This window comes from Convolutriloba macropyga, chromosome 14 (assembly GCF_964194025.1).
Source record: "Convolutriloba macropyga chromosome 14, txConMacr16.3, whole genome shotgun sequence".
NCBI classification, from domain to species: domain Eukaryota; kingdom Metazoa; phylum Xenacoelomorpha; order Acoela; family Convolutidae; genus Convolutriloba; species Convolutriloba macropyga.
Window position 1 is genome coordinate 40,916,966 of NC_134481.1, and position 25,661 is coordinate 40,942,626.

A 25,661-nucleotide genomic window follows, 5' to 3' on the forward strand; every position below is an offset into this window, starting at 1 on the left:
TAGCTATTGACGAAGCCAACCGCTCGCCGGTTGTTTGAGAGCAATTCGCCCGATGTTAGTCGGTTATGTTTCAGAGCTGTGACCATTCAAATTTTGCTTTTCTTAGAGAACTAACCATAGACCAAATATTAGTGAATTGGTCTCAGAAGACGTTCGTATTATCAAATTAGAGCGGGTTGCTACAGATCACACAATACGGGATCTCTTTATGTATGCCGATCTAACTTGACAAAAGATATAACAAATGGAAGGCAAAGATATATGCCTAAGACCTGTTTGTGCTATAAGTCTCAAATTAAAGATTGGGGGCTGAAAGGGTTAATTTATTCTAGAATGGATATAAGTTTATACGCTTACTAATAAACAGTTGAGTAGTAAAATCGAGATGAGCTGGGATTTTTAAGATAGCTGAGCTGAGTTGAGATTGTCTTCGTATGGGTATAAGATGGAATCGTCTCAGGACGCAAGAACTTGTATTTTATGTTAGATTTGAAATATTATTCTCCTCTAGTTTAAACTAGAGTTGTTTAGTTATAATTGTTAGAAAAAAGAAGAAAACTGCTGTCTGCAGTATTAAAAATTGCAATAATATCTCTTTTCCTACTTCGCTGAGAACAACTTAAAAATAAATCTCAGCTCCGTTTGGGCCGATAGGGGGCGGAAAACTATGTACACATTCTCCTAATTTTTTCTATTGGCCGAGAAATCGATAGAATTATTTCTGCTCTTCTCAGGAAATTATTTTTGTTCTTCCGTTAAAAAATAATTGAAAAACGGGAGCCTTTGAGCCTGTTTCATCATTGCGTAGGCGGCTTAATTCTCCCCCTTCTGCTCATATAACTTTGTGGAGGAATTTATTGCTTTTCATTAGATGCACCTGCTTGCTTTTAGTAGTTCCCCTGAGTTGCAAATGTCAGTCAAAGACCAGGGAAATTGAGCAGTAATAGCGGCGCCCACTCATATTTAGTTCTAACTCTAGTTTGGATTTGGTCATGGATAATCCAGGCATACACTGAGGCTCGTTTATTAATTGGAAAAGCAAAGCCTCAAATGCTAATATATTGTTAACCTAAGCGCGCGTTAATTTGTTTGGCGGGTGCTAAGAGTTGTGGTAATTAACGCTTAAAGGTATGCGGCCGATCTGCTTTGCGGGGTTACCTATCCGTTCGTTTATAGCAGCTCTGTAATACTACAGTAGCAATTGTTTGAGTTCTTTGGGAATTTTGTCATTCAATATCTGCCTAATCGTTTTTCGTCTCATCATTTGGTTTTCCGTCTTCAAAAACGGATAAACCTAGAAGCCGTGCTCTGCATTCCTTTTAGAGCTTTCGTAGTCTCTAAGTACCCGATTCACAGAACCTGTAAGACAGGCCTTAATTCAAAAATTAAAATATTTGGTCGTTTTGGACGTCCCCTAAATTTTGTGCCACTTGGCCCAGTCAAAATTCTTATGAAGATTAGAAAGTAAAGAAACAACTTGTTTCTTATTTTTTGCGAGATGTTTAATTGATCTCAAACGAAGTTTGTAGCACTTTTATTAGTCCTGTCGGTGTTTTTTTATGCGATTAATCGCTTGACCGATTTTTCGTCCGACGCTTTTGACTTTTCGTCCTCAAAAACGGGATAAACAGGTAGCACTTAACGGGCATTATATGCTCTTAGAGCCTTTCATCTCTGTTTCAGCTCAAACTGTTTTGGAGACAAGTTTATGGTGTGAATGGCGGTTCTTAGAGGTTGAAGACACCCCCACTGTTAATCCTATCCCACTATTGTTCCCCGAACGCGCTGTTGCCCCCCACTGTTGCCCACCCCTCCCTCCCCATCAACTCCTCCCCTCCCCCCGCCCTGTGGCTTCGTTCGTACGACCGATCGCTAACAGCACGCAATTTTATACCAATTTTCCCAATTTTTTTCAATCTTTTCGAAAATTTTTGTCATTTTTTGAGTTCGTTTATAGTGGTAGTAGTTTATAGTGGTAGTGGAATGGTTTCAACATTTTAACATGACGAATTTTAGCAGTTTTTTTTTGACAAAACGTGCATTTTTTTCAAATTTTTTTTTAGCTTTTTTATTCAGGTCTTTCCAGACCCATAGGCCAGAAGACGTCCTTAATGGTTTGACAATAGGTTACTGTATAGATTTTTGTGTAATGGAATGTCTTTCAAGATTTTAACACCACGAATTTTAGCTTTTTTTTTTACAAAACCTGGTAATTTTTCCAATTTTTGTGACATTTATTTTTTATTATCCACTTCTTTCCGGACTTAGGGGTTTGATAACGTCCTTAAGGGTTTGATTGTTATAAGTCTTTAAGTTACTGAAACAATTTTATATGCCATGGAGTAGCTTTCAATTTTTTAATATGACAAATTTTTTCAATTTTTTTTATAAAACTTGTATTTTTTTCAGTTTTTTGATATTGTCATTATTCAGGTTTTTCAGCCTAACAGAAAAACTCCGTTAAGGTTTGATAATAAGTTATTAAACATGTTTTTTGGCCATGGATTAGTTTCCCAATTTGTTATCACAAATTTTAGCAGTTTTTTATGCACCCTAAAATTTTCAAGTGTTTTTAGTTTTTGAATTTTTTTTGTCTTTTTTAGGTTTCTCCAGCCTCAAGAGCCACATAACCTCCTCTAGGGTTTGATTTTAGGTTACTGCATAGTTTCTAGATACAATAGAATGTTTTTCAAGATTTTAATAACAGCAATTTTAAAAAATATTTGCAAGTTTTTTGAATCTTTTTGAATTTTTTATCATTTTTTCCTGCACCAGGGTCCTAGGGACCTCCTCCAAGGTTTAATGTCAAGCTGTTAAATATTTTCTAGTTAAATGACTAGTTATCAATTTTTAAATGGCTCCAGCTTTAGCAATTTTCTGATAAAACTTAATTTTTTTTTTCAAATTTTTGGAAAATTCTAATCAACGTTCCAAGTTTATGGATCTTTATGAGCCATTAGACTATCTAAAGCTTGAAATAGGGACATTTGAAGATTTTAATACCTTGAATTTTAGCAGGAGTTTATTAAAATTTGCAATTGTTTTCAAATTTTTGAATATTTTTGTAAGAAATTGATTTCTTACTCTATTCGATCTGTTTCGTAAATATTGATCTAAAAATTGATGTTTGATTGATTTTGTTCGCTTTTATGAATTGTCTGGCCAAACATAGGACAAAGGAATCAAACAACTTTAAACTGAGTTCTTTGCAAAAAAGGCAACTTTGTTCAAAATGAGTTTCTCTTCTCAGAACAAAGAAAATTTTTGACTAACTTGAAACGTATGATGGAACATTCTGTGCTACATACAGTCTCAATTGAGCCCGTTTATGATGTTTAGGTAATCACAAAGAAGTGTGACATTGATTCTCCTCTTTTGATTTAATCCGTAATTTTTCTATTTAATTGTCACTTCGAGTGTCACTTAAAAATCACTTAAACTTAAGTGACACTTCGAGTGTCACTTAAACTTAATTGTCACTTAAAAAATCACTTCGAGTTACTCTAAATAAACAATTGAACTGGGGAATAAAGGCATGTTTCAATAGAAGCAAATTTGACAGGACCACTGATCTCAAGATTAAACACAAAATCTTACCAGTAGAATACCTCATAAAATATCGGGTTATTATATATTTTATAAAGCTTCTAAAAGCAGATCTACCAGCTTTCGATGAACTCAAGTTAGCCACCCTAAGTGCTAAAATGAATGATCGTACAAACAAGCTGTCATTTGGAGCAAACCAAAAAACAAATATAATGCAAAACTGTTTTTCAAAAAAAGCAATCGACTGGTATAACGATTTGCCTCTCACCTTGAGGCGGAATATCCCTAAAAAGCGGGCTCTCAAAACTACAATAAAAAATCATTTCTGGAATGAGTTTCTAAAAGACCCAACGGTTTCTGAATTGAAATCTAATCTCAAATCTTTCAAGTTCAATCTTAATTTGATTTAGTTTTAGGGCGTCTTTTATTCTTCTATGAAATGTTAATTGGAGGATTAGCATTTTTTAAAATATTCTCTTTTCTCGAAAATGTTAATTGTAGAATTAGCATTTTTAAAAAAAATTTTTTTCTCAATTATAATTCATCTCTCTTAATTTGTCGATATTTTAGCACATTGTAAATTTAATACAATTTTAAACTTTCACAATATGTGACGTTTGTTTCATTTATACTTCTTAACACTACATTGCCTTTAAACTATGTTCTGTATTTTATAGTTCATACTCAAAGGAATTAACATTGTTTTTCTTTTAATTGTTCTCGAACGAAGTTTGAAGCAATTATTGTAAACGTGTGTCTTTATTTACTAAAATTTTTGCTTGACTTTTAAATTTACTGCTAAAACCTTATATCGCTTGGTTCACCGATGCTGCTGAGCAAGCAGAACCTGAGGGCGTGCAGGGCAATTTTGAATTCTTTGAATTCTAGGGTTGGTACCCACTCCCTTCTTTTTGCCGCCCACCATTTTCTGCTACCCCTCACACCTCTTACGGCGCACTGCTTTACCTGTGCTTTAGCTTTCTACAACCAAACGATACAACCCCTTTCTGTCGTTCGAGAGCAATTTGTCTGATGGTAGTCGATTTATTTTTTATTACTTTCTGGTGTTTATGGTTTAAGGTAGTTTCTCTCAGTTCTATAGCAAGCAAAGTAATTACAGGGCCTATTGAGAGGTTTAAAAATCAATTTGTTCAAAAACGAATTAGAAATACTGCAGTCAGGTTTCTGGGATCTTTTCTGTTTGTGCCCCCCCAGCTTAGTGGGCGCATATTATTTGCACCCCCCAGACGCACGTGCAATATTTTTACATAGTAATTTACTTTGTAATGGCACGTGCTCTGTAACTGGGGGGCGCATAACGTACTGGGGGGGGGGGCACAAACGGAAAAGATCCGGTTTCTGTGAGACCACCTTACGTTCTCGCATTTCTTTTTGATTGTCTTTTCATCAATTCATTTCGTCTGATATCACTTCCTTTTTTTTGAAGTGAAAAAGGCTTATTTAAATAATAAAATTAGGTTTCCTGACTTAGTTTAGTGCAGTTTGTACTTTTGTTATAATGAGAGACCCTAATATTCGTAGCTGGCGAAAAATTTCTGACCACAGAGGGATTTGAACCCCCAGTCTCCTGATTCGTAGTCAGGCGCCTTATCCCTTGGGCCATGCGGCCGAAAAGCGTGGCACCATAATTGGATCGAGTGACGTTTTTTTTTGTCAATTTTATCATACTTTCTTTAAAATTCTTATTGAACAAACTGAAAAGATCGGTTTCTGTTTCCTTTTCAAGATGACAGTGTTCTACAAAGAAAAGTCGCGAGCCTCGCCCCACCCGATTCCCCGTGTCGTATCTGCAGACTACAATGGGGCGAGGGGCGACAGAGAACAAGGGGGGCAGGGGAGGAGGTGGGAGGATGATGATGAACAACTGGAGGAGGCGTATTACGAGGACGAGTTCCAAGAGGCATCGGATGCCGACAACCAGAATGAGGATCCGTTGTATGGCAGAAGCTCAGAGGTTAGACTGGAACAGAAATTGGACCCCTCTTCAGTTAGAGTAAAAAAATCAGGGTTGGGAGGGGGGTGGAGGGGAGAGTATTGTTGTTACTTAACTGCCACTTCAGATGCTCAGCTGGCTATCATTGCGCTGTTCTCAGTTTTAAGAATTTGGAAAAATTGTACAGTAGTGATGATTTGTTCGGTTCTGCTATTTATCAAGATAATGATCAAGAAAAATGGGACGATCCGACAAAGCTCGAGGCAGTTACTTGAAAAGCAACTTTATCTGTTGCTTTAAAAAATTGATGATAGTCTGAAGGTGCTGGGCTGGTACTAATTTAAGAGGAAACGAGCTTTTCGATGTGTTCGAGCACAGCTTTGCTTGGCTATTCGATTCGATAACTTTAAAACTGCTCTAAATGAAGATTATTTGAAATTTTTAATGGCCGCCTTTTGTATAAGAGGCAATCAGAGGCAGGCAAAACAACGAAGTACAAAAAAAGCAACAAGTGAGATAAATAAATATTCACCTGAGCTTTTTAGTGTCAATAGCCTGAGAACTAAATCTGTAACGTTAAAAATTACGCATTAAACCAACACCGAGCTGAAAAGGAAAGGTATTAATAGCCGCCGTCAGCCTCTCAACGGTTATTATTTAGGCGCTCTCCTTTTTTTAATCACGTTACCTTTTGATCACGTTCGTTTATATCAGTTACAATTTTCACGCTTGACTTCTGACTTACTTCACTCACTATTTCAACTGGATGGATTTTAAATTCCTTCACGCATTGAATTACGTAATGTAGTGAATACGGTCACGGTCAAAAGAGCAAAATCAAAAGAAACGGGATAAACATATAAAGCCTGGTCATCAAGTCATAGTACATTAGGTTATGAAAGTTCATTAAAGCGATTGGTAGCTAGCATTAGTATTATGCTTAAGAGCCTTCAATTTAGAACCTGAATTAAGTGTAATTTCAGAATCTAACCGAATATGAAGAATCTGCATACCAAATAAGAACACTTTGAGACTTGAAAAATTCTTTCAATTTCTATCTCTTATTTTTTTTTCTGTTTCCATCTCAATGTGGTCGTCTACTGCGGCTATTTTCCGACAATATGCCGGCTATATTCAAAGACTTAAAATTGACCTGAAGCATTCCGAAAACTTTGAAAAATCACAAAAATCATTGCGAATTTGGCTAATATTCAATACTTATTTCTTCAAAATACATGCTTTACAACAGAAATCTAGAGAACAACTAAACTCCATGATAGCAGAAAACTGGTTTCACATAAAACAAAAACAGGACGACAAAACAGATGTTCAAATATTGGAAAAATTTGACAAAGTTAATGAAAAGTAGATAAAACTCTCCAAGCTAATATCGTCGAAACCACATTTAAGCCGTTGAAATATACCCAAAAACCCAAGTATACGCTTTAAAAACGTGCACAGGTCCCTAAAACATACTCGAATAAGGCTAAAACTTTACAGAGAAATTGAAAAAATGTTGCAATAAACTTAATGATTTCTGTTGTCAATACAAATACCTCAAAAAATAGACTTTATAGGTTTTTATTAGTTTTTATATGCGGAAAGTTATTTATCCTTGATTTTATACATACATGAACCTTTTTTATCGACCACCTTTGTATTCAATACGCTGATCCTAAAACTATATAAACTTTGAATGCTATTATTTTTTGTTTTTTTTTGTGATCGCTTTTCTGTTTTTGCTGAATTATTTCAGTTGGTCTGCTGATCAGATGAAATCATTTCTAATTCGTTCTTCTGAATTGCTTTTCAGTACTTGTCCTGCTATTTTTATGGTGTTTTTTTCCTAATTTTGAGCTTTAAAAACGCAATAAACAGGTAGAGTTCAATAGTTCTTACGTTTTATTGGAGTCTCTGTGCCAACTTTAGTAGTATTTCAATTGTTGAGTATCCTGAAGTTACTGGGAAGGCCGAAATTTAAGGTGAAAAGTCACTCTTTCATAAAAGTTTTTGATCCCCAAATTGTGCAGTTTTTTTGTTTTGCATTTTGTATATGGTCCTAATTTGAAGTTGTTCACAGCTCTGAGGGGTCTCGTTCCAGCCAGACTTTTTGTTATCTTTTTCTTCGGTGTTTATATTGGTAATGCCCCTTAAAACATTATCTAGTAAACCCTGCATTTTTTTCATGTTTTTGAGATTTTTTTTACTTTTTTGAGCTTTTAAACTATTAACTGCTATGAAATTTCTTTGAGTCTTGGACTTCCGATGGTGGGTTGTTTTTTACAGTAAAAAATTGTTTTAGTTTTTTAGTTTTAAGAGTGTTTACAGATTTGTATTGATTTTTGCTAAGTTTTTTTTAGTCATCTGATGATCTGTGAATCGGTTTTTTTTGGCTTTGCTATGAATGGATTGGTTTTGAAGTTTCAGTTATCAAATAAATTAGACATGTTCGCAATCATATTTGCAATATTTTCAACTTCTTTTCATTTATATTTCTATTTTTCACTTGTGTGTGTCAGATCCTGTGGCTAGTTAAACCTTTTTTGAGTTTGACGATGGGGCCTTGCGTCCATTTTTGCGTTACTATTTTGATTGATTCTGAAGATTTGAAATTGAAGAATTGTCATAGAATCTTAGTTTTTCTTGCTGATTTAATTTTTCTACATTTGTTTTTGCCTAGCTCTTTCTATGTCAATAAGCTCTTCAATATGTCAATCAATATATATCTAAGAGGGAAAGTTTTCCATTTAGGCTTTCTTGCTCTGTTAATTAGAAACAATGATCTTCAATTCGATGCTAGCTAAAATGAGTTTTAAACCACATTAATTTTCATTTTCTCTAGTTTTTGAGATTGATTTTTGTCTCTTGGCTCGTAATGTTCAATTGGTCTTTCGGTCAAATAAGGTATTTTAATGTTTTTCTTTCGTTTAGTTGGGTGCATTTCTGTACTTGTACTGCTCTTTTTTTAATATTATAATCATATTTTTTGCTGAGAACCCCTCAGTTGAAGGTAAAGAGGTTTTTTGACGTTTTTAACCACAAATTGGTGCAAGTTTGCAGTTAACAAATTGGTGCAGGTAGTGTTGCAGTTCATGGTAGTCTCATGAAAGCTAGACTTGTTCTTAATTGTTATTAAAAGCATATCTAAATGTAATGGAAACTGAAATTACAGAAAGTTGTATTGATTTTGCTTTCTTTTTGAATTTTTTCTGAAAAATTTTGTCTTTTTTGAGTTTTGCTATTCTTAGGAGCCAATAGAATTTTTTTAATACTGACTATGGGGCTGTATAGTTTTAAGTGACAAAGAATTTGTTTTGATGAGATGAATACCGGCAATTTTAAAGACTTTTCCTTTAGTTTGCCTTTTCATGGTTTTTTTTAATTGTCGCCTTTTTGATGTTTTTTCGATATGTAGCGGCCAACAGATTCTTTACATTGTTTTTGGGATACTCGATTAATTTCAGAGAAATTTTCTTTTGATTACATTCAGCTTCACGAACTTCAGCAACTTTTTTATATTTCTGGCCAACCTACCAAATTTTGAAACATTTCTCAGTTTTTCCTGTTTTTCTCCTGCATGTGCAAACAGATAAACAGATATATGCCAAACTGCAACTTAAGTTTTCTGTAAATAGTTTTAGTAAGGAAAATTTGGTTTTTTTAGACATGAGTGTGAATAATATAGACAAATTTGCAAGGATTTTCATAAGCTCGGATTTTTTTCTTGTTTTCAAATTTCCTCTGCTAAAGTTGTTGATAAAATAATGCTTCTGCTTATATATGCCTGCCTGTATATCAAGCAAATGTTTTCCTAATTATCAATTTCTTGAATCTTTGTCTGACGTTTCTACTCGAAAACCATGGCATGCAACTCGCTTGTCCTGCAAGTGTACACATTTTGAATGCTAAATTGTTTGTTTTACTATTTTTGGGCTTTGATTCGTAATGCACATTTGTTCTACTCATCAGTTAGTGCAGTGTTTATTTCTTCATTCAATTTTTGGATTGTATTTCAGGACCTGTCTTTCTATTTCACAACTTGTTACCCATTTTTCCTTGAATATTTTTGATTTCTCTAGGCTGGTTATGCACTTCTGTGATTTTGCTAAGCTCAAACTACTTTAAACAACAGTTACTCTGCAAGGAATCTAGAATTATCAGATTCAGAATCATCAAAAATGGAAACGGTGTTAACCTTTGAAGCCCAGTTTGATGCCCGCTACATGAACTTCGTTCTTTTTAAGTCTTTGTTATTATCTCGAATGATTTTTTGTCATAAGTTCAATGTCGTACATCCTCTTGCTAAAAACCAGGAACAATTGCAACTAGGAAATGACTTCAAAAATAGTTCGCATTGTGAAAACGTCTTGTACAACAATCATTTTTCCTCCATTTTTTTCTATTCTTTCAACCCTTATGGGAAACAATGACAGGTATTTTTTGTCAATCTGCCGAGTATGTGTTTTGGAAAGAGTTTTGAATGACTTGTTTCATTGACTTAAAAACTTTATTTAAACATTATTTATGAGTTTGTTTTTTTATTTTTTTGTTTGTTATGAGATTAATTTTTGAGCTTTTGTCCGCTTTTAGTTGTTTACTGGCCGCGTCAGCTGTGCGCTTGGCTCCTTGCGCCCTCCTGTGGTTTTTTCCACTCGTTTTTGCTGACTGTGTCTCAGAACAGCTTTCAAGCAAACTTTCTTTCTTGAACTGTTTTTGTGGGTTGTGTTACTTTGGTTTGTTTTATGGCTTCTTCTATGACTTGAATCGACAACTCAGTTCTGTATCTATTGCTGTCTGTATCTGCGGCACGGAGGTCAGATTTGCCGCTCTTTAGGCAATCTGTCGGTGGTATTAATGAAATCTTAATTTTGTTTTGTAAAATTCAGAGATGCAAAAATTGTGAGGAATTATAAACTCAATTAGGGTTTTTTCTGTCCACGTGTAATGATGACTATACATTTTTTTAAGCAAACTATCGTTGAAAAATTAAGGCATAGAAGCAGTAATCAAATGGTTTTCGAACGAATTTTTCAATATTTTTGATCAAACTTTTGTAGGTGTCGGGTTCCCGAGTCCAGTTTCGCATCTCACCAAAGGCGTCTGGATCGACATTTGAGCCTGGGGAGTATGAGGAGATTGAGGCAAAGCTGAGGGAGAAACTAATCAATAATGACCAGATACAGTGTCCGGCTGGTTCTGTGGAGCAGTGCAACAGGTGATCAACAATTGTTAGCTTCTGGTGTTGGAACTTTTTTATTGTGTGCCATAAGTGCGCCCCCCCCCCCCCCCCGGGGAGGGGGGTTCAACAGGAAAAGATGCCAAAATTGCACAGATAGATGTCTTTGGTCGGAAATATTGAACACATGTCTTTTTATAGCAAAACCCCTCAACTAGACGTTAGTTACAATGTGTGGGCTCCAAGAGGTCCAGTTTGGTCTCAACTTACCAATGAGCTGACCAAATATTGTGAACTGGAGTTGCAGCTGTCACAGAGAGCCAATCTGAAACGAGTGAAAGAGAGACAGAAAGAGAGAGGTGTGTAGGATATTTGTTTTTAATCCTTTTTACTTGCAAAATTAGCTCGTATTTTTTTCTCGTATGGAAATAGCGCAAACAAGCTGAATAGTTTATAATAAGTTGAATCAATTATATTAGTCTTTTTAATACGATTTTTTGCTTGACCAATTTTTCGTCTGTCCCTTTCAAATTTTCGTTCTCAAAAACGGGATAAACAGGTAAAGCCCGGAGGGAATTAAGTGGCCGAGCAGTTCTCTTAGAACCTTACACCTTACCAGTCTCTAAGTATGCGATTCACCAAAACTGTCTTGAGGAGACAATTTTATGATGTGAAGGGGGGTTCTTGGTCTTAAAAGTTTGAACCCCTACTCACCCCCCCCCCCTCCCAAATAAGCCCCGTCCACCCTTTTCTTCACCATTTTCTTCACCAGATTTTTGGTTTAACTATTTGAATTTTCCAGTGACTCTTCTTGATTTGTGAGAGATCAAAAGTGCTCTCTTTCACAATTTTAAGCAGCTGAACTCAGTTAGCAGCAGTTAATACTAACAGTCGAATGGAAAACGCTAGAAACTGGTTTCATTTAGGTCTATTTATCACTTTAATCTTACTAGTGAGCTCTAATAACATCATTTGAAGCACCTGAATGAACCTATTCCACCGGAACTGAAGCCGGTTGCAATAGAGTTGAGACCGCAAGATGTTTGGGAGCAATTCCGACAATAGTGGCTCATTTTTAGCCGATGTCAGCCTCTCAAAGACTATTATTTATGTGCCCTCCCTTTTTATTTCGTTTTACCTTTCGATCACGTTTAGCTGGCCTTGAACGAAGTTTGAATCAACTATTGTATGCAATAGCCTTATGCAAACTTTTTTGGTTGACCGTTTCGTTCTTGACTATTCTTTGATTTCTCTTCTCGGATGAGTTTTTCACGCTTGAGTTCTTGATTTTTACGTCACTTAAGGTGTTATTATTCAGAAATCAAGTCTGTTGCGAAAACCAGATTGATTGTAAGATAATTATGGCCATACTCTGATGGCCGATTGGTTAATGCTTGCTTCAGTCTCTTAATATACGTAGGCCACAGTGCCCTATGAATTAAATTACCCCGCTCGTCGTTGGAGGGCAATTTGTCCGACGTTAGTCGAAAACTTTGTTGCGCTTTACATAAGTCACGACTTCAACGCTTGATTTATGTCCTACCCCACCGTTTCAATAGAATGGGATTTACGATTCATTCAACACATTTAAGGTCAACAAGCAAAATCAAAAGAATTTGGATAAACAAATAAAGCCCGGGCTTTAAAACTTAACGTTTAAGAACTTCACTTTGTGTATTAAAATATCTAAAAACACTCACATGCACATTTTAAAATGCGGAAAGTATGCAGTGCCAGAAGTTGCTACCTAGCCAGAAGTTTACTTCCATTGACTTTCGTCATTTTAAAACGTGCGCGTTTTGTGTTTTAAGCATGGTTACGTGACTCTGCAGAGGTCACTTCGAAATTCTGACTTAATATCTCGAACCGCTTCGCAGTTCTTGATAAACGCCAGAAGTTGTCAGTCACTCAAACAGAGTCACCTAACCATTACAGAGTTATTTAGAGTATACTGCTAACTGATATTGGTATTAAGCCTATTGTCCGTCTATTTACAGGCTGTATTCACCATATTTATCGAATCTAAGGAAACTGCCAACCAAATTAGAGCACTCTTTTGACTGACACTGTATATAGGATAATCTGGCCCTGCAGAGATCTGATATTTCAAAGCTGGCACATGAGTGTATCAATTTCAGATCTCGTTTTGTACAACTTAACATCTTTATAGATGACTCTCTGGCCTCTAAAAACTGAATGTTAAAGGTGTCATTGACAATAACGTGTCATCGTCTGCTAGTGCTGCGACCACTGAGGAGAACTTGATAGCATCAACCAGTCAGGTCGAAGGCAACTTGGAAGTTGAGATGGTGCCCAAATTTCACGATCTCTCAATTATGTTCACACCCACAACGCCCAGCTCTGACGTCATGTGTACGTTTGAACAAACACTGCATTTTTCATAACACTGCTAGTTTAAAATTTGATAACTTTTTAAATTTAACTTGTAATTATTATTTCAATTGGTTTTTATTGAAACTGTTGGAGTTTATTGGATTTTTTTTTGGTTTTAGAGATAAGAAGCGCTAGACCTATGCAGCTGATCTTACCATTTTTTAAGTTATTCAGCCAAAAATTCGATAGTAACCTCTTAGCGCTGCCACAGGAAAAGCTAAAATTTATGAAGCTATAATATTCAACACAACTAAACTTTAACGAGAAATTTTTTCTACGCCCGATTGGGTAAATATTTAGATGCAAATATTAAATCGAATATTTTTTAATTTAGAAGATTATTTTCTTGGCCGCTTTCGGTATGACGGAAGGCTTGAATAAATGCCCGTAGTTACCTGATGAAAATGGACCAAGATTTTACTACAAAAATGTATGTTCAAAAAAAAGTTATTAGTAGAAGCCCGAGTAAATCATAACCAATGTGAAATAATAGAGCTAAGCTAACTTTATTGGAATAAGCGTTTGTGGAGTTGTTTATTTTTGTTTCTGGTGTTTTGTTAACAGTTCAGAGCCTTCTGATGACAGAAGAGACATGTTCAAATTGGCCACACACTTCAGTCTCTGCCTCTAGTTCACTCATTCAACCCTCAGTCTTCAAATACAAGTTAGTAAAAATCAGTACTTGAGTGAAAACAAGTGGGCTCATTAATATGCATTTGCACATTACGACCCAGATCGTCCATAATGTTGACTTAATAGTCTACCAACTCGGGAAAAGATTGAAAACCTTTAAAAATGCTGGTATTTGGGTTGAAAATTTTCAAATGTATTCGAAAAATAGTTGGTGTAAGAAAAGAAAATATTGCTTTAAACCGCTAAACACTTAATAAAGTCAAAACAGCGACCGTGTCGAAGCTGTTTAAACCATATCATATTCACAAAAAAATGATTTGTTTAATTGCACCTTCTTTCAAAGCCATTAATGTGACACGTGCCAACTCACTAATGTGATAATGTGACAAAACAACAAAAAAAACACAAATTGGACAAATTTCCAAAAATCGTACCAGTTTTTGTGAAAACTCCTAGTATCAAAGCCAAAAAACCATTACTTAAAATATAAAACCAATATAAAGACTCAATTTAGATTAACTAAAAATAGAAAGCGCATGCAATTTCTCGTTGCTGAGACGAAAATTAAAAAAATGACGAAGATAAACATGTGACAATGTTCAAAACTAATTTTTTAAAGCTATTTTAAAAGTTATAACAACCATAAAATTTCATCCGAATAATACCAGACAAATTAAATTGAAACTATATAGGAAGCAAACTGAACATGCCATTACTGAGACTAAGTCATAGGACTACAAAATGCCAACAAGTATAGGCAAAATACAGGAGTGTTTAAGTCATAAAAAACCGAGAGGTTTTCACCGCAATTATGTTCCTTGGGAATCATTTGCTCGTATATGGGATCTGTAAAAAAATGATCTTTGATTTGAAATCATTCTTGTATATATTTGTGTATACTTGGCCTTAAAAAACAAAAACTGAAAAATTTTGCTGTTCGTTTATCAAAAAATACGTAATTGTTCCAAGTGTTTTCAAAATGGATAATCGGAATTGTCAAAATTTCGAAAAAATAAATCATAAATTTTGGATAATTGTTAAAGACCTGAACACTTTACTGGAAGCGGAATCAAAACTTGCTCTTTTTGAGTTTGAGAGGACTGTGTCTGCAGTTTTCAGGTTTGCGCTTCAACTAATTGTGCTAGAATTTATACAAAAACTCTATTCTAAACTTTATGCAGATCAGCAGCACTCCTCTGTCTATAAAACCAATGAAACTATCGTTAACAATTTTCACTTAATTTTGAATCAAAATTGAAGAGAACTTAGGCAAAAATGCGGAAAATGTGAACGAAAACAACCTAAGTCAATTTTGGGCAATATATTTGGGATGAATATTTATATACAACCAGAGGCAGATTAATTATATACGGGAGAAAATTTAATAAAAAATTGTTTATATTAATTTGAGAAAAAATAATTTTGGTCATTCCGGCTCTAAATATAAATAAATGTTGACTCATAAATAACATCTTGTCTGCTTTGTTAGAATATTAGATTTTGGGGAATTTTTAAACAGTTAGGCATTTTTTTTCTATTTTCTTTTTCAAATTAGCAGTGTTTCGTAACTTGATAAATGACACTTGGGGTTCAGTCTAATTTGAATAATGATTAAAGATTCAGACGAAAGTAAACTTGCCCTGATCCAGTTCAATTCGGTTGTTTTTCGGGGTCTTTTTCCGCTTGTGTGCCCCAATACGTTATGCACCCCCAGTTACAGAGCTTGTGTCGTTACATGGTAAATCAATATGTAAGAATAGGGCACGTGCGTCCGGCGTTGCAAATAATGTTCACCCACTAAGCTGGGGGCGCAAACGGCAAAGTTTTTTTTCGTATAGGTTACACGTCTGTGATGAATTTGCTGAGATTGAGAAAATCGGGCATTGCATTCGTCGAGAACAACGTAGGGGTTCGAATTATGTCAGATTTCATCAGCAACTTTATGAGAGTCACGTAACCTTCCTTGAAACACTAGCTTTACAAGTTTTAAAACCTGGCACTATATATAGTACAATCCGATCCCTTCTTTTTTCTCTAGTGTTTTTATGCCCCCAAATTACATTTTATGTTGTTATATAGCAGGTTAATGGGTAAAGTATAGCACGTGCGCCTAGGGGCGTAAAAGATATGTGCCTTCTGTCTTATCTGGTCTTATCTTGTCTATCTTATTTTGTCAATCTAATCTTGGGAGAAACCTATCTTGAGTTAAATTTTGTGATTTGGAACCGCTTTTCGGTCGAGTGGAGTGGTGTCTCATAAATCGGGGTAAATATGGGGAATAGAAATCTTCTAAGAGGAAATATCAAAATTAGTCTTTCCCATTGTAGCTCCCATGAAATTATAGTCCCTTCATGGTATGGATACGATTTTGGGGAGGCTATACGTCAAATTCCCGTCCAGTGGGGGGGGGGGCTATAATAATAAGGACCCGAAATTCCGGATCTATTTTGTTTCGCCCCCCCCCCCCCCAGTTTTATGACCCCCAGTTACAAATTTTGTTGTTATATAGCATGTTACTATGTAAGAAAATAGCACGTGCGCCTGGGGGTCATAAAAGATTTATGCTCACTAAGCTGGGGGGGGGGGGGGGCAAAACTTCTTTGGATCTTCTCCGTTTGTGCCCCCAGTTACAGAGCACGAGCCTTGCAAAGTAAATCATTAAGTAAAATAAGGAACGTGCAATAAGTTACTATGCTTGTTGTTGACCACAGAGGGATTTGAACCCTCAATCTCCTGATTCGTAGTCAGGCGCCTTATCCATTAGGCCATGCGGCCATGAACTGAGGTGTCTGAGCTTTATCGAGTTTTTCTTTTTCAGACCTCTCTTCCATGTCAAACCAAACGATTATTACTTTGACTTCAACTTAGCAAACTTGGAATTTGATTTCCTGGCTGGTTTCACCTTTTTAGAGCCTGAACAGGTGGATAGGTTTTGCGGTGAACCTATCTTTATTTCAACCAATCCATTTTAAGCGTTCTTTGCAAAATGGATGCAATTGGACTTACTGACGTTTGACTTTTGGGATCTATTGTGGTGCCCCCCCCCATCCCAGTGTTTTTTGCCCCCACTTACAAATTATGTGCTGTTATATATAGCACGTTACTATGTAAAATATAGCACGTGCGCCTGGGGGCGTAAAAGTTATATGCCCAGTGGGACGAGGGGGCCTGAGTTGAAACCGAATTGAGCGAAAAAATCTGAAACTGCAGAAATCTGGCATTTGAAATCTGGCACAGAAATCTGGCATTTTGCAGCTGCGTGTTTCAAACTAACCAAAAATGTTGATTTTTCACTTATTCTACAGAGTGGATGACGTCATTGACTGGAATAAGGAAGTGAAAGTGGGGAGAGCACTTCACGTGCCAGTGTGTGTGAACACTGTGGGCAAGTCACCTATCGACCACTTTGTGGGGGTGAAACAGAGGGGGGCAAGCGCATCCCAATACAAGGGCGAGAAGACTCTTCGAGATGCCTTTCTTTCACTCTCAAACTACCGTCTGTCTCTCAAACAGATGGCTGATAGATTGGCCCAAGCTCTAGATGAGGTCAAACCATTTTCCAATTCTCTTTCTCTCTTTCTCTCTCTCTCTCTCTCTCTCTCTCTCTCTCTCTTCAATTAGACGCTTAATTGTTTTCAAACGAAGTTTGTAGCAAGCATATTAGTCGTCTTTGTCTTTATTTTATATGCGATTTTTAGTACGACCAGTTCATCGTCTGGCCGTTTTTTTTCCTTTGGTCATTAATAGCCGCCTCATCTTCTCAGCCGGCTATTATAGCGCTCCTATTTTTTTTTACTTCGTCGAAAAAAAATTTTTCGCTTTACCTCATTTTGCCGCTTACATCATTTACAACATTTTGCGTGATATCATTTTGACTTCTCTAGACTAGTTTCTCTCTTCTCTCATTCTGCTAAAAGTGATTTTGAACATCAGTTGCTCAGCAAAGCAATTCAAAATGAACAGAGTCAGTATAAAAAATTGAAGTCAGAAGTAGAGACGGGATAAACCCATAAAGCCCAATTTTAGATGCCCGCTATTTGAACGTCGTTCCTATAAGTCTTAGTTACCATCTCTAATGCTTATTGGTATTGATAGTAGCCTCTGTAGCCTCTCTCTAAGAAACAGAAGTACGTTATCTTCAACTACGAAATGCCATCAAAATAAATAGGACTTAAAAAATGTTTTTGTACAAAAATCTTTTTTTTTTCAATATCTTCTTTTTTTCAATCCCAATCATGCTTATTGGAATCAACGGCGGCTTTTTTCCGGCAATCTGCCGGGTATGTTTCAACTTTTCGTCAACAGAAAAATGGAAAAGCCTGAATCAGGGTGGCCTTTGGAATTAAAAATTGGATATGGCGGCAGTTAGAGAAACCTTGTTAAGCCATTCGACTATGAACCCATCGCCCGTCGTTTGAGGGCAATTTGCTCGACCATAGTCGGGCATGTTTTTAGTTGCATAAGTGTTCAGTTTCCGAGGAAATTCTAACGTCACTGCTATTATATAAATTCTTTACAGAACTCTACTAGTCGTTGATGTTACGCCAACCTCAATTAATATACCTGCAAAACTGTATGCTGAGCTATATTGCAATAATCTTGGTTTTTAGAATTCAAAGAATTTAAATTTCATTGATGCGCTCTTTTTATTGCAATTCAAATGGGATGGGATATTAGGCATAAACTCAATTAGGAGGCGACATTGTTTTTAGCCATTAGGCAAAATTTTGAAGTAACGTTTTGAGGAAACTTGGCGAGTACCTAATAAAACAATTAAAAAGGGTTCTCTAAAAGAGATATGCCGCCATAAAGTTTTCAAGTGTCCTCCTGACAATTGTCTTTATAATGATTTAACAAAGTACATTTCAAACGTACTATTTATTTTCAAAGTATTACATCTTTTATACAGCCCTCGGTAATATTCGGGCAAAATAATTTGGCCGAAGATATGAGGCAAAGGGTAGAGAACATATCAAAAAACGTTTTTACGTTTATATTCTAAATAGTTTAGAGCTATGGAAAAATTCGAGAAAAATTTTGCTATAGTTGCTGGACTGACCTAAACTGAAACGCTGCAAAGCTCAATATATAATTCTTAGAAATGTTAGAAATGTATCTGTGTTGTTGTTAGCTATTATCATCTAGGCTAAATTATCAGAGATGCTTGAGTAGCATAGAGCGTCGAGTGGACTTCAAATTACCGTCCTTAAGTGTTTTAATAGGTATTCGCCTAATGTCCACTAAATTTTACTTCAAAGTTTTTGCCTAATATCTTCAATTCCAAGACTTTTTGCCCCAATTCAAAGACTTTTTGAGATTTGGTCACAAATCTTGATGATTTGTGATGTAAAATTGAGCGTAAAATGAAGCGAAAAAGCAAATAGTTTCTCTTTTTTAATAGCCACCCTCATCTTCTCAGCCGACTATTATAGCGCTCCTATTTTTTTTACTTCGTCGAACTGTTTTTTGCTTTACCCATTTTGCCGCGTTTTCGACATTTTGCGTGAAATCTTTTTGACTTCTCTAGGCTAGTTTCTCTCTTCTCTCATTCTGCTAAAAGTGAATTTGAACATCAGTTGCTAAGCAAAGCAATTCAAAATGAACAGAGTTAGTATAAAAATTGAAGTCAGAAATAGAAACGGGATAAACCCATAAAGCCCAATTTTAGATGCCCGCTATTTGAACGTCTTTCCTATAAGGCTTAGTTACCATTTCTAATGCTTATTGGTATTGATAGTAGCCCCTGTAGCCTCTCTCTAAGAAACAGAAGTACGTTATCTTCAACTACGAAATGCCATCAAAATGAATCAGACTTAAAAAATGTTTTTGTACAAAAATCTTTTTTTTGCAATATCTTCTATTCTTTCAATCCCAATCATGCTTATTGGAATCAACGGCGGCTATTTTCAGGCAATCTGCCGGGTATGGTTTTAGAGTATAGTGAGAATTTTTTTTCGCAATTTGACAGTTTTTTTGTTCACGTGCTGCAATTTAATTAGGATTTTAACTTTTTTGGGTTTGTTTTGTCGGGATTTTTCTGAGTGATTCAAAGCCGATTCCTAGTAATTTTAAGGCATAGATTTTAGGGTTTTCAATTAAATTTTTTTGAAATGTAACATGATCTGTCCTGCTACGGTTTTTCCAAGATCTGTTCACACATTTTGATGATTTTTGAGTGTTAGTTTGCGTCACGCCAAAAACGTGGGTGGTTTTGCGGCGTAGGCGTTTTTGAGGAGGGAGAAAACGTCATTTGAACAAAAATATTTTTATCTTTTAGAGTGTTATTTTATTGTTCAGGTGCGGCAGTTTGTTGTCTGTCTTTAGCGTTTTCCATTCAACTGAAAAACGAATGTAAAAATAAATTTTCTGGTCTATTTTCTTGTTTTGGTTTAGCGATGTCTAAATTTGGTAATCATAAATATAGAAAAAAAAAGTTATACAAGATCTCTGAAGTTCCGCTCCCTCTTCTATTCTGCGGAAATTATTCCGCGAACAAAAGTTAGTCAAAATGGAAAAGTATTTATGATTTTTTTAAACTATGTTGAAAGAACTAACTATTCGTCTGTCAAAAATTACCCTGTTATTCTGTTTTCTAGAATGCAGACTCATTTGTGCTGTTGAATTTGGCTGTTACGTACTGGAGGATAGTGGGCAACTCTCAGAAAGCAATCGACTGTATACGCCAGGCACTCTACTACTCCCCCATGAGGGCCAAGGTATGAACAAGAACCCCCCCCCCCCGTCCGCACCCTTACAATTTTTCAGCTAATCATAAATGGATTTATTCTGCAAGCTAAATAAATTATTAACAGCCGCCGTCAGCCCCTCGACAATTTCATTAAAGTATACTGCTAATTGCTATTAGTATTAAGATTATTGTATTCCAATTTAGAGGCTGAATTCACCATCTTCATCGAATCTAATGAATCTGCGGACCAAATTAGAACCTTTCGACTTAGAAAAGTTAGGCCCTTTTTCTCGTTATTATGTTTTTTTTGTTATTATTTCAATCTGAACGCCGGTCAGCGGGGTCAACGGCGACTGTTTTCCGGCAATTTTCCGGCTTTATTTCATTTTATGTTAATGCGCGCAAAAGTATTGACACTCAAGTTGAAGTTGAAAAAGAGTACACGTTCAGATCTCTATTGGAGTGCTCTTTTTTGAGAAAAATTAAGTACTTTTTAATAGCCGCCCTCATCTCAGCCGGCTATTATAGCGCTCCTATTTTTTACAATTCAAAGAATTTGAATTGTATTGGGGCGCTGTGTTTTTTTTAAAGATGTGTTCACACATTTTTCAATGACTTTGATCTTTCAAAACGGGATAAACAGGTAAAGCCCAGCGGGCATTAAGTTTCATTAGAGGCCCAAAGAGGGCTTTAGTAGTCATTCAAGTGCTTAGGGTGGTACAGCTGCTGGGATGGCCTTAATTGAAGGTTAAAAGGTCGTTTTTAGGAGTTTTTGGGCTCAAATTGCTCCAATTTTTCATGTTTTTTGTGATTGTTTTAGTTTTTTGTTTGATTAGTCTTAGGTTGAAGTTTTTAAAAGTTGACGAAGGCCTTTTTCGAGACAAATTTACTTTTTATGACTATTTTATGAGCTATATGTTTTGGTATTACAAACACAAACACGCAAAATGATACTAATTTTTGCTATTTTTTCAAGTTTTTTGAAAATTTCTGTCATTTTTTTGAGTTCTTCCAGCTTCAGGGGCCAAGGAGTCTCCTTTGAGGTTTGATAATAGGGCACTGCATAGTTTCTAGTAACAACGGATTGGTTTTCAACATTTTAATGTCTCAAATTTTAGCACATTTTTGATAAAATTTGCAATTTTTTTCAAGGTTTTCCAAAGTTTTTGTCAGTTTTTTGTATTCGTCCATTCTCAAGTACCAAAAAAAAACTATTTCACGGTCTGATGAAAGTTACTGCATGGTTGTTAGTTTCAATGGATTTGTTTTCAACAATTAAACCTTTCGAATGTTAGAAATTTAGTCAGTTTTTCTCACCTCAGTAGCGAGATAAGCTCATCCAAGGTTTTATAGTATGGTATTAAATAGTTGCGAGGGGGCAAGTGAATGGTTTTCTACATTTTTTTGAAAGAATTTCTATTTTTTGAAATTTGATATTTTTTCTAAAAATTATTGGCTTTTGAAGGCTTGGAATTGGGTTACGGGATGGCGTCTAATAGCCTCTAGATACACAGAAACGATTCTGATGATTTTAATATCACGTTTTTCTGTAACATTTCATTAAAATTTTTATAATTTTTCGGTCTTTTTCGAGTTAATGGATCTTCAAGGGCCAATGAATTTCTTTCAATTATTGCAGATATAATACTGGACCGATTTCGGAAATAAAAATTGGTTTTGACCATATTTTTGAAATAGGTATAAATAAAGAGATAAAATTTTGCCTTAGGGGTGAAAGATTCTAGAGTTTTAGCAATGAGTATATATTTGTTCAGTTTTTTATTGTTTTTATTTCTCAGGTTTTTGGAGATGATTTTGTTTCTGTTTTCGCTGGCATTGTTCACGTGATCTGTTGGTCAGGTAGAGTACTTCTAAGTTTTTCATTGAATTCTTTGAATTGTAGTTCAGGACTTGTCCTGCTATGTTTTTTTTTACTTCGTCGAACTTTTTTTTTTGCTTTACCCATTTTGCCGCTTTTTCGACATTTTGCGTGAAATCTTTTTGACTTCTCTAGGCTAGTTTCACTCTTCTGTCATTCTGCTCAAAGTCCTTTTAAACAGCAGCTGCTCAGCAAAGCAATTCAAAATGAAGAGAGTCAGTATAAAAAATCAAAGTGAGAAATAGAAACGGGATAAACCCATAAAGCCCATTTTTGATGCCCGGTACTTGAACTTTGTTCTCATAAGTTTTAGTTACTATCTATTTTGCTTATTGGTATTGGTACTAGACCCTGTAGCCTCTCACTGAGAGATAGGAGTATGTTCAATTACGAAATGACATCAAAATAAATCGCACTTAAAAATGTTTTTATACAAAAATCAGTTTTTGTTGATATTTTCTTTTCTTTCAATCCCAATAGAGTTATGGGAATCAACGGCGGCTATTTTCAGGCAATCTGCCGGGTATGTTAGTACATATGTTTTTCTGGTTTATATGATTGGTGCAAGTTATTAGAGCTCAAGTTATCAGAAATGCTGAGTCAAATTATTGAATTAAATGAATTCGAGACGGCAAATATGATAAAACTGTCCTATTATTCAAGTGTCAAAATTGATCCCCAATAACAGATTGGAGATTGGAAAGTGAGTCGGGCTCAAAAATTGCCAAATTATGCAAATTAGATTACTGCTTTTTGATTTTCGTTATAAATTGGTTCATTCTTGGATATAAATGCCTCGTTTCAACCATTTTAATAACTATGCGTAAAAATACTGGAGTATAATGTACATATATTACAGCAATCTGAGCATGAATATGAACAAAAATTATAAAATTCAGGTCAAATTAGAATTTTGTCTTTTTAAATCAATTTTTTTGGAGTTATTTTTGAAACAGGAAATGAAACGCGTGAAAAAATTTGGTGAAATGAACAAAATTAGAGAGTGGACCGAAAAAAGACTTTTTTTGTTCATACAGCTGTTTTTTGAGAAAGAGTGAAATTGAGGCGTGAAAAAATTTATGTAAGCGAGCGAATTTTTTTTGTACAGGTGCAGCTTTTTAAAGCAGTTTTTTAGACTCGAAGAGGAGTATTGGAGAAGTCCTTTTTTTTTAATCAATTTTATTGGAGTGATTTTTGAAGCGGGAAATGAACCGCGTGAAAAAATTTGGAGTGATTTTGGGGCTGAACAAAAGTTAATAGCGGAGCGAAAAGAGAGTGGTTTTTGTTCATACCGCTGTTTTTGAGAGAGCGAGAAATTGATGTGTGAAAAAATTTTCTCTAAGCGAGTGAAATTTTTTTTTTGTTCACGTGCGGCTTTTAAAAGCAGTTTTTTTTGCAACTTTTGATAGTTATGAGGTTTGATTATGATATTGTATTAGTTTTACGCTTGTTTTGATAGGAATTGAAGGTTTCAAGTAGTTAATTCTGAGTTTAATGCTAGGATTTTGATCAGTTTTGCTGATTTTTAGACGAAATATAATGATTTTTTGCCGGTTTTTTTCTATTAATGCTTTAAGTGGGATTTGAATAGAAGCTTGTTACTTCAGGAATATTGAGCTACCAATTGACTACATTTTTATTGGTGTTAATCATTCTTTTCTTCAGAAAATTGACAGAAAAATTGAGAAATTTTAAACCCTTTTTCTTATTTTTTTTGCTGTTTTTCTTTTTTTCTTAGTCTTAGATAAGTTTCTTAGACTATAACGACTTGCCCATTTTGTTTTGCGAGCTTTCCATTGCCCTAATTGGAAAGGATTTTTACTCGGCTTTATGTTTCCTTGTACTATTAAAAAACCTCATTAAGGTTTTCTAGTTTTTTATTCAATTTGTTTTTGAATACAGTTTCTACTCTTTTAAAAGCAGTTTTTTTGCAACTTTTGATGGTTATGAGGTTTTATTATGATATTGTATTAGTTTTACGCTTGTTTTGATAGGAATTGAAGGTTTCAAGTAGTTAATTCTGAGTTTAATGATAGGATTTTGATCAGTTTTGCTGATTTTTAGACAAAATTTAATGATTTTTTGCTGTTTTTTTTGTATTAATGCTTTAAGTGGGATGTGGATAGAAGCTTGTTACTTAAGGAATATTCAGCTACCAATTGACTACAGTTTTGTTGGTGTAAATCATTCTTTTCTTCAGAAAATTGATAGAAAAATTGGGAAATTTTAAACCATTTTCCTTATTTTTTTTGCTGTTTTTCTTTTTTCTTAGTCTATTATGACTTGCCCATTTTTTTCTTTTGCGATCTTTCCATTGCCCTAATTGGAAAGGATTTTTACTCTTGTACTATTAAAAAACCTCATTAAGTTTTTCTAGTTTTTTTATTCAATTTGTTTTTGAATGCCGTTTCTACTCTTCCTTAAATTTTTATGGCGTTTATGGAGGTTCAGGGTTCACAATAGTTGTTCAGTTGTGTAGTCAAAAGTATGGGCAATTTTCCTCTTTTGAGTCGTTTCCGGAATTCTTCCGGCTATGTTTTTTTTTTTTTTTTGGTGAGGAGGTTTGACATGATTTAATATTTTTATAGGGTTGTTTTGAAATTTTCTGCTTATTGATTTAATTCGGGTTTTCTGTTGTTGCAGCCAATTGCGTGGATAGCCCTGGCCAATATTCTTCAGCGAAGCGGATTCTTGGACGACGCGCATTTCTTCAGCTTTCTATCTCTGCGTGTTTTCCCCTCTTTCACCACCTACGCGACCACAGCCAACATCAGAGCCAATCAGCGTTCCTGGCCCGATTCCCTGGCTTACTACGAGGGTGCCAGACTGTTGAACCCTGACATGAAACAGATCATCACTGATATGAAGACTGTTCAGTGTCTGCGCATGCATGATCAGTTGCAAGAACAGCGAGCTGCCACAGTGGAAAATAAAAGCAATAACTGATTTCAGGACTGATGTTTGTCTATTTGCTTGAATAATCTCTGAATACAGCCTAGTTTGATTTAGAGTCAGCTATTTGTTGCACTTCAGGACTTACATCCAGTTTGGCAACTTCGGTCTAAGACTTAATAAATCCAGAAAATTGTTTGCTAAAGTTTATTTGGCCATTTTGGTAGTTTGTTTGGCTAAATCCAGCTTGCTAAAGTTTGTTGGGTCGTTTTCGGGTAATAAATGAGCGGAATGAATTTTGAAACACATATTTTCAAATGGCTCTCCAACTTAAGTAAAATATTTTAGTTGAAAAAAATGCGTCATAGTTACCTTTTTCTCTTTACCTTTGAACCAAAAAAAGGTTCTACATTATTGCATACGGAATCTCAACTTGCAGTTTGATCAATTGCTGAAATGCTATAAAACGTATGCAAAATCTACCACTTTTAATATAGAT

The 25,661-nt window shown here is 35.2% G+C and overlaps 1 protein-coding gene and 2 non-coding genes across 6 annotated transcripts in view; 1 reads left to right on the forward strand and 2 right to left on the reverse strand.

The window, feature by feature from the left end:
- Positions 1–25,351, forward strand: part of LOC142353123 (uncharacterized) — a 102,084-nt gene extending 76,733 nt beyond the window's left edge. For all 4 annotated transcript variants that reach the window (XM_075405330.1, XM_075405331.1, XM_075405332.1 and 1 more), the window contains exons 19-26: positions 5,294–5,521; positions 10,558–10,715; positions 10,878–11,035; positions 12,882–13,049; positions 13,635–13,734; positions 17,009–17,249; positions 20,300–20,419; positions 24,914–25,351. In XM_075405330.1, the coding sequence (XP_075261445.1) occupies positions 5,294–5,521; positions 10,558–10,715; positions 10,878–11,035; positions 12,882–13,049; positions 13,635–13,734; positions 17,009–17,249; positions 20,300–20,419; positions 24,914–25,216 (1,476 nt within the window). In that variant the 3' untranslated portion in view covers positions 25,217–25,351. The remainder of the gene's footprint in view (positions 1–5,293; positions 5,522–10,557; positions 10,716–10,877; positions 11,036–12,881; positions 13,050–13,634; positions 13,735–17,008; positions 17,250–20,299; positions 20,420–24,913) is intronic.
- Trnar-acg (transfer RNA arginine (anticodon ACG)) lies at positions 5,104–5,176 on the reverse strand. Its single transcript has one exon. It is a non-coding gene; the product is annotated as a tRNA-Arg (tRNA).
- Positions 16,406–16,478, reverse strand: Trnar-acg (transfer RNA arginine (anticodon ACG)). The gene has a single exon. It is a non-coding gene; the product is annotated as a tRNA-Arg (tRNA).
- Positions 25,352–25,661: the final 310 nt, after the last annotated feature.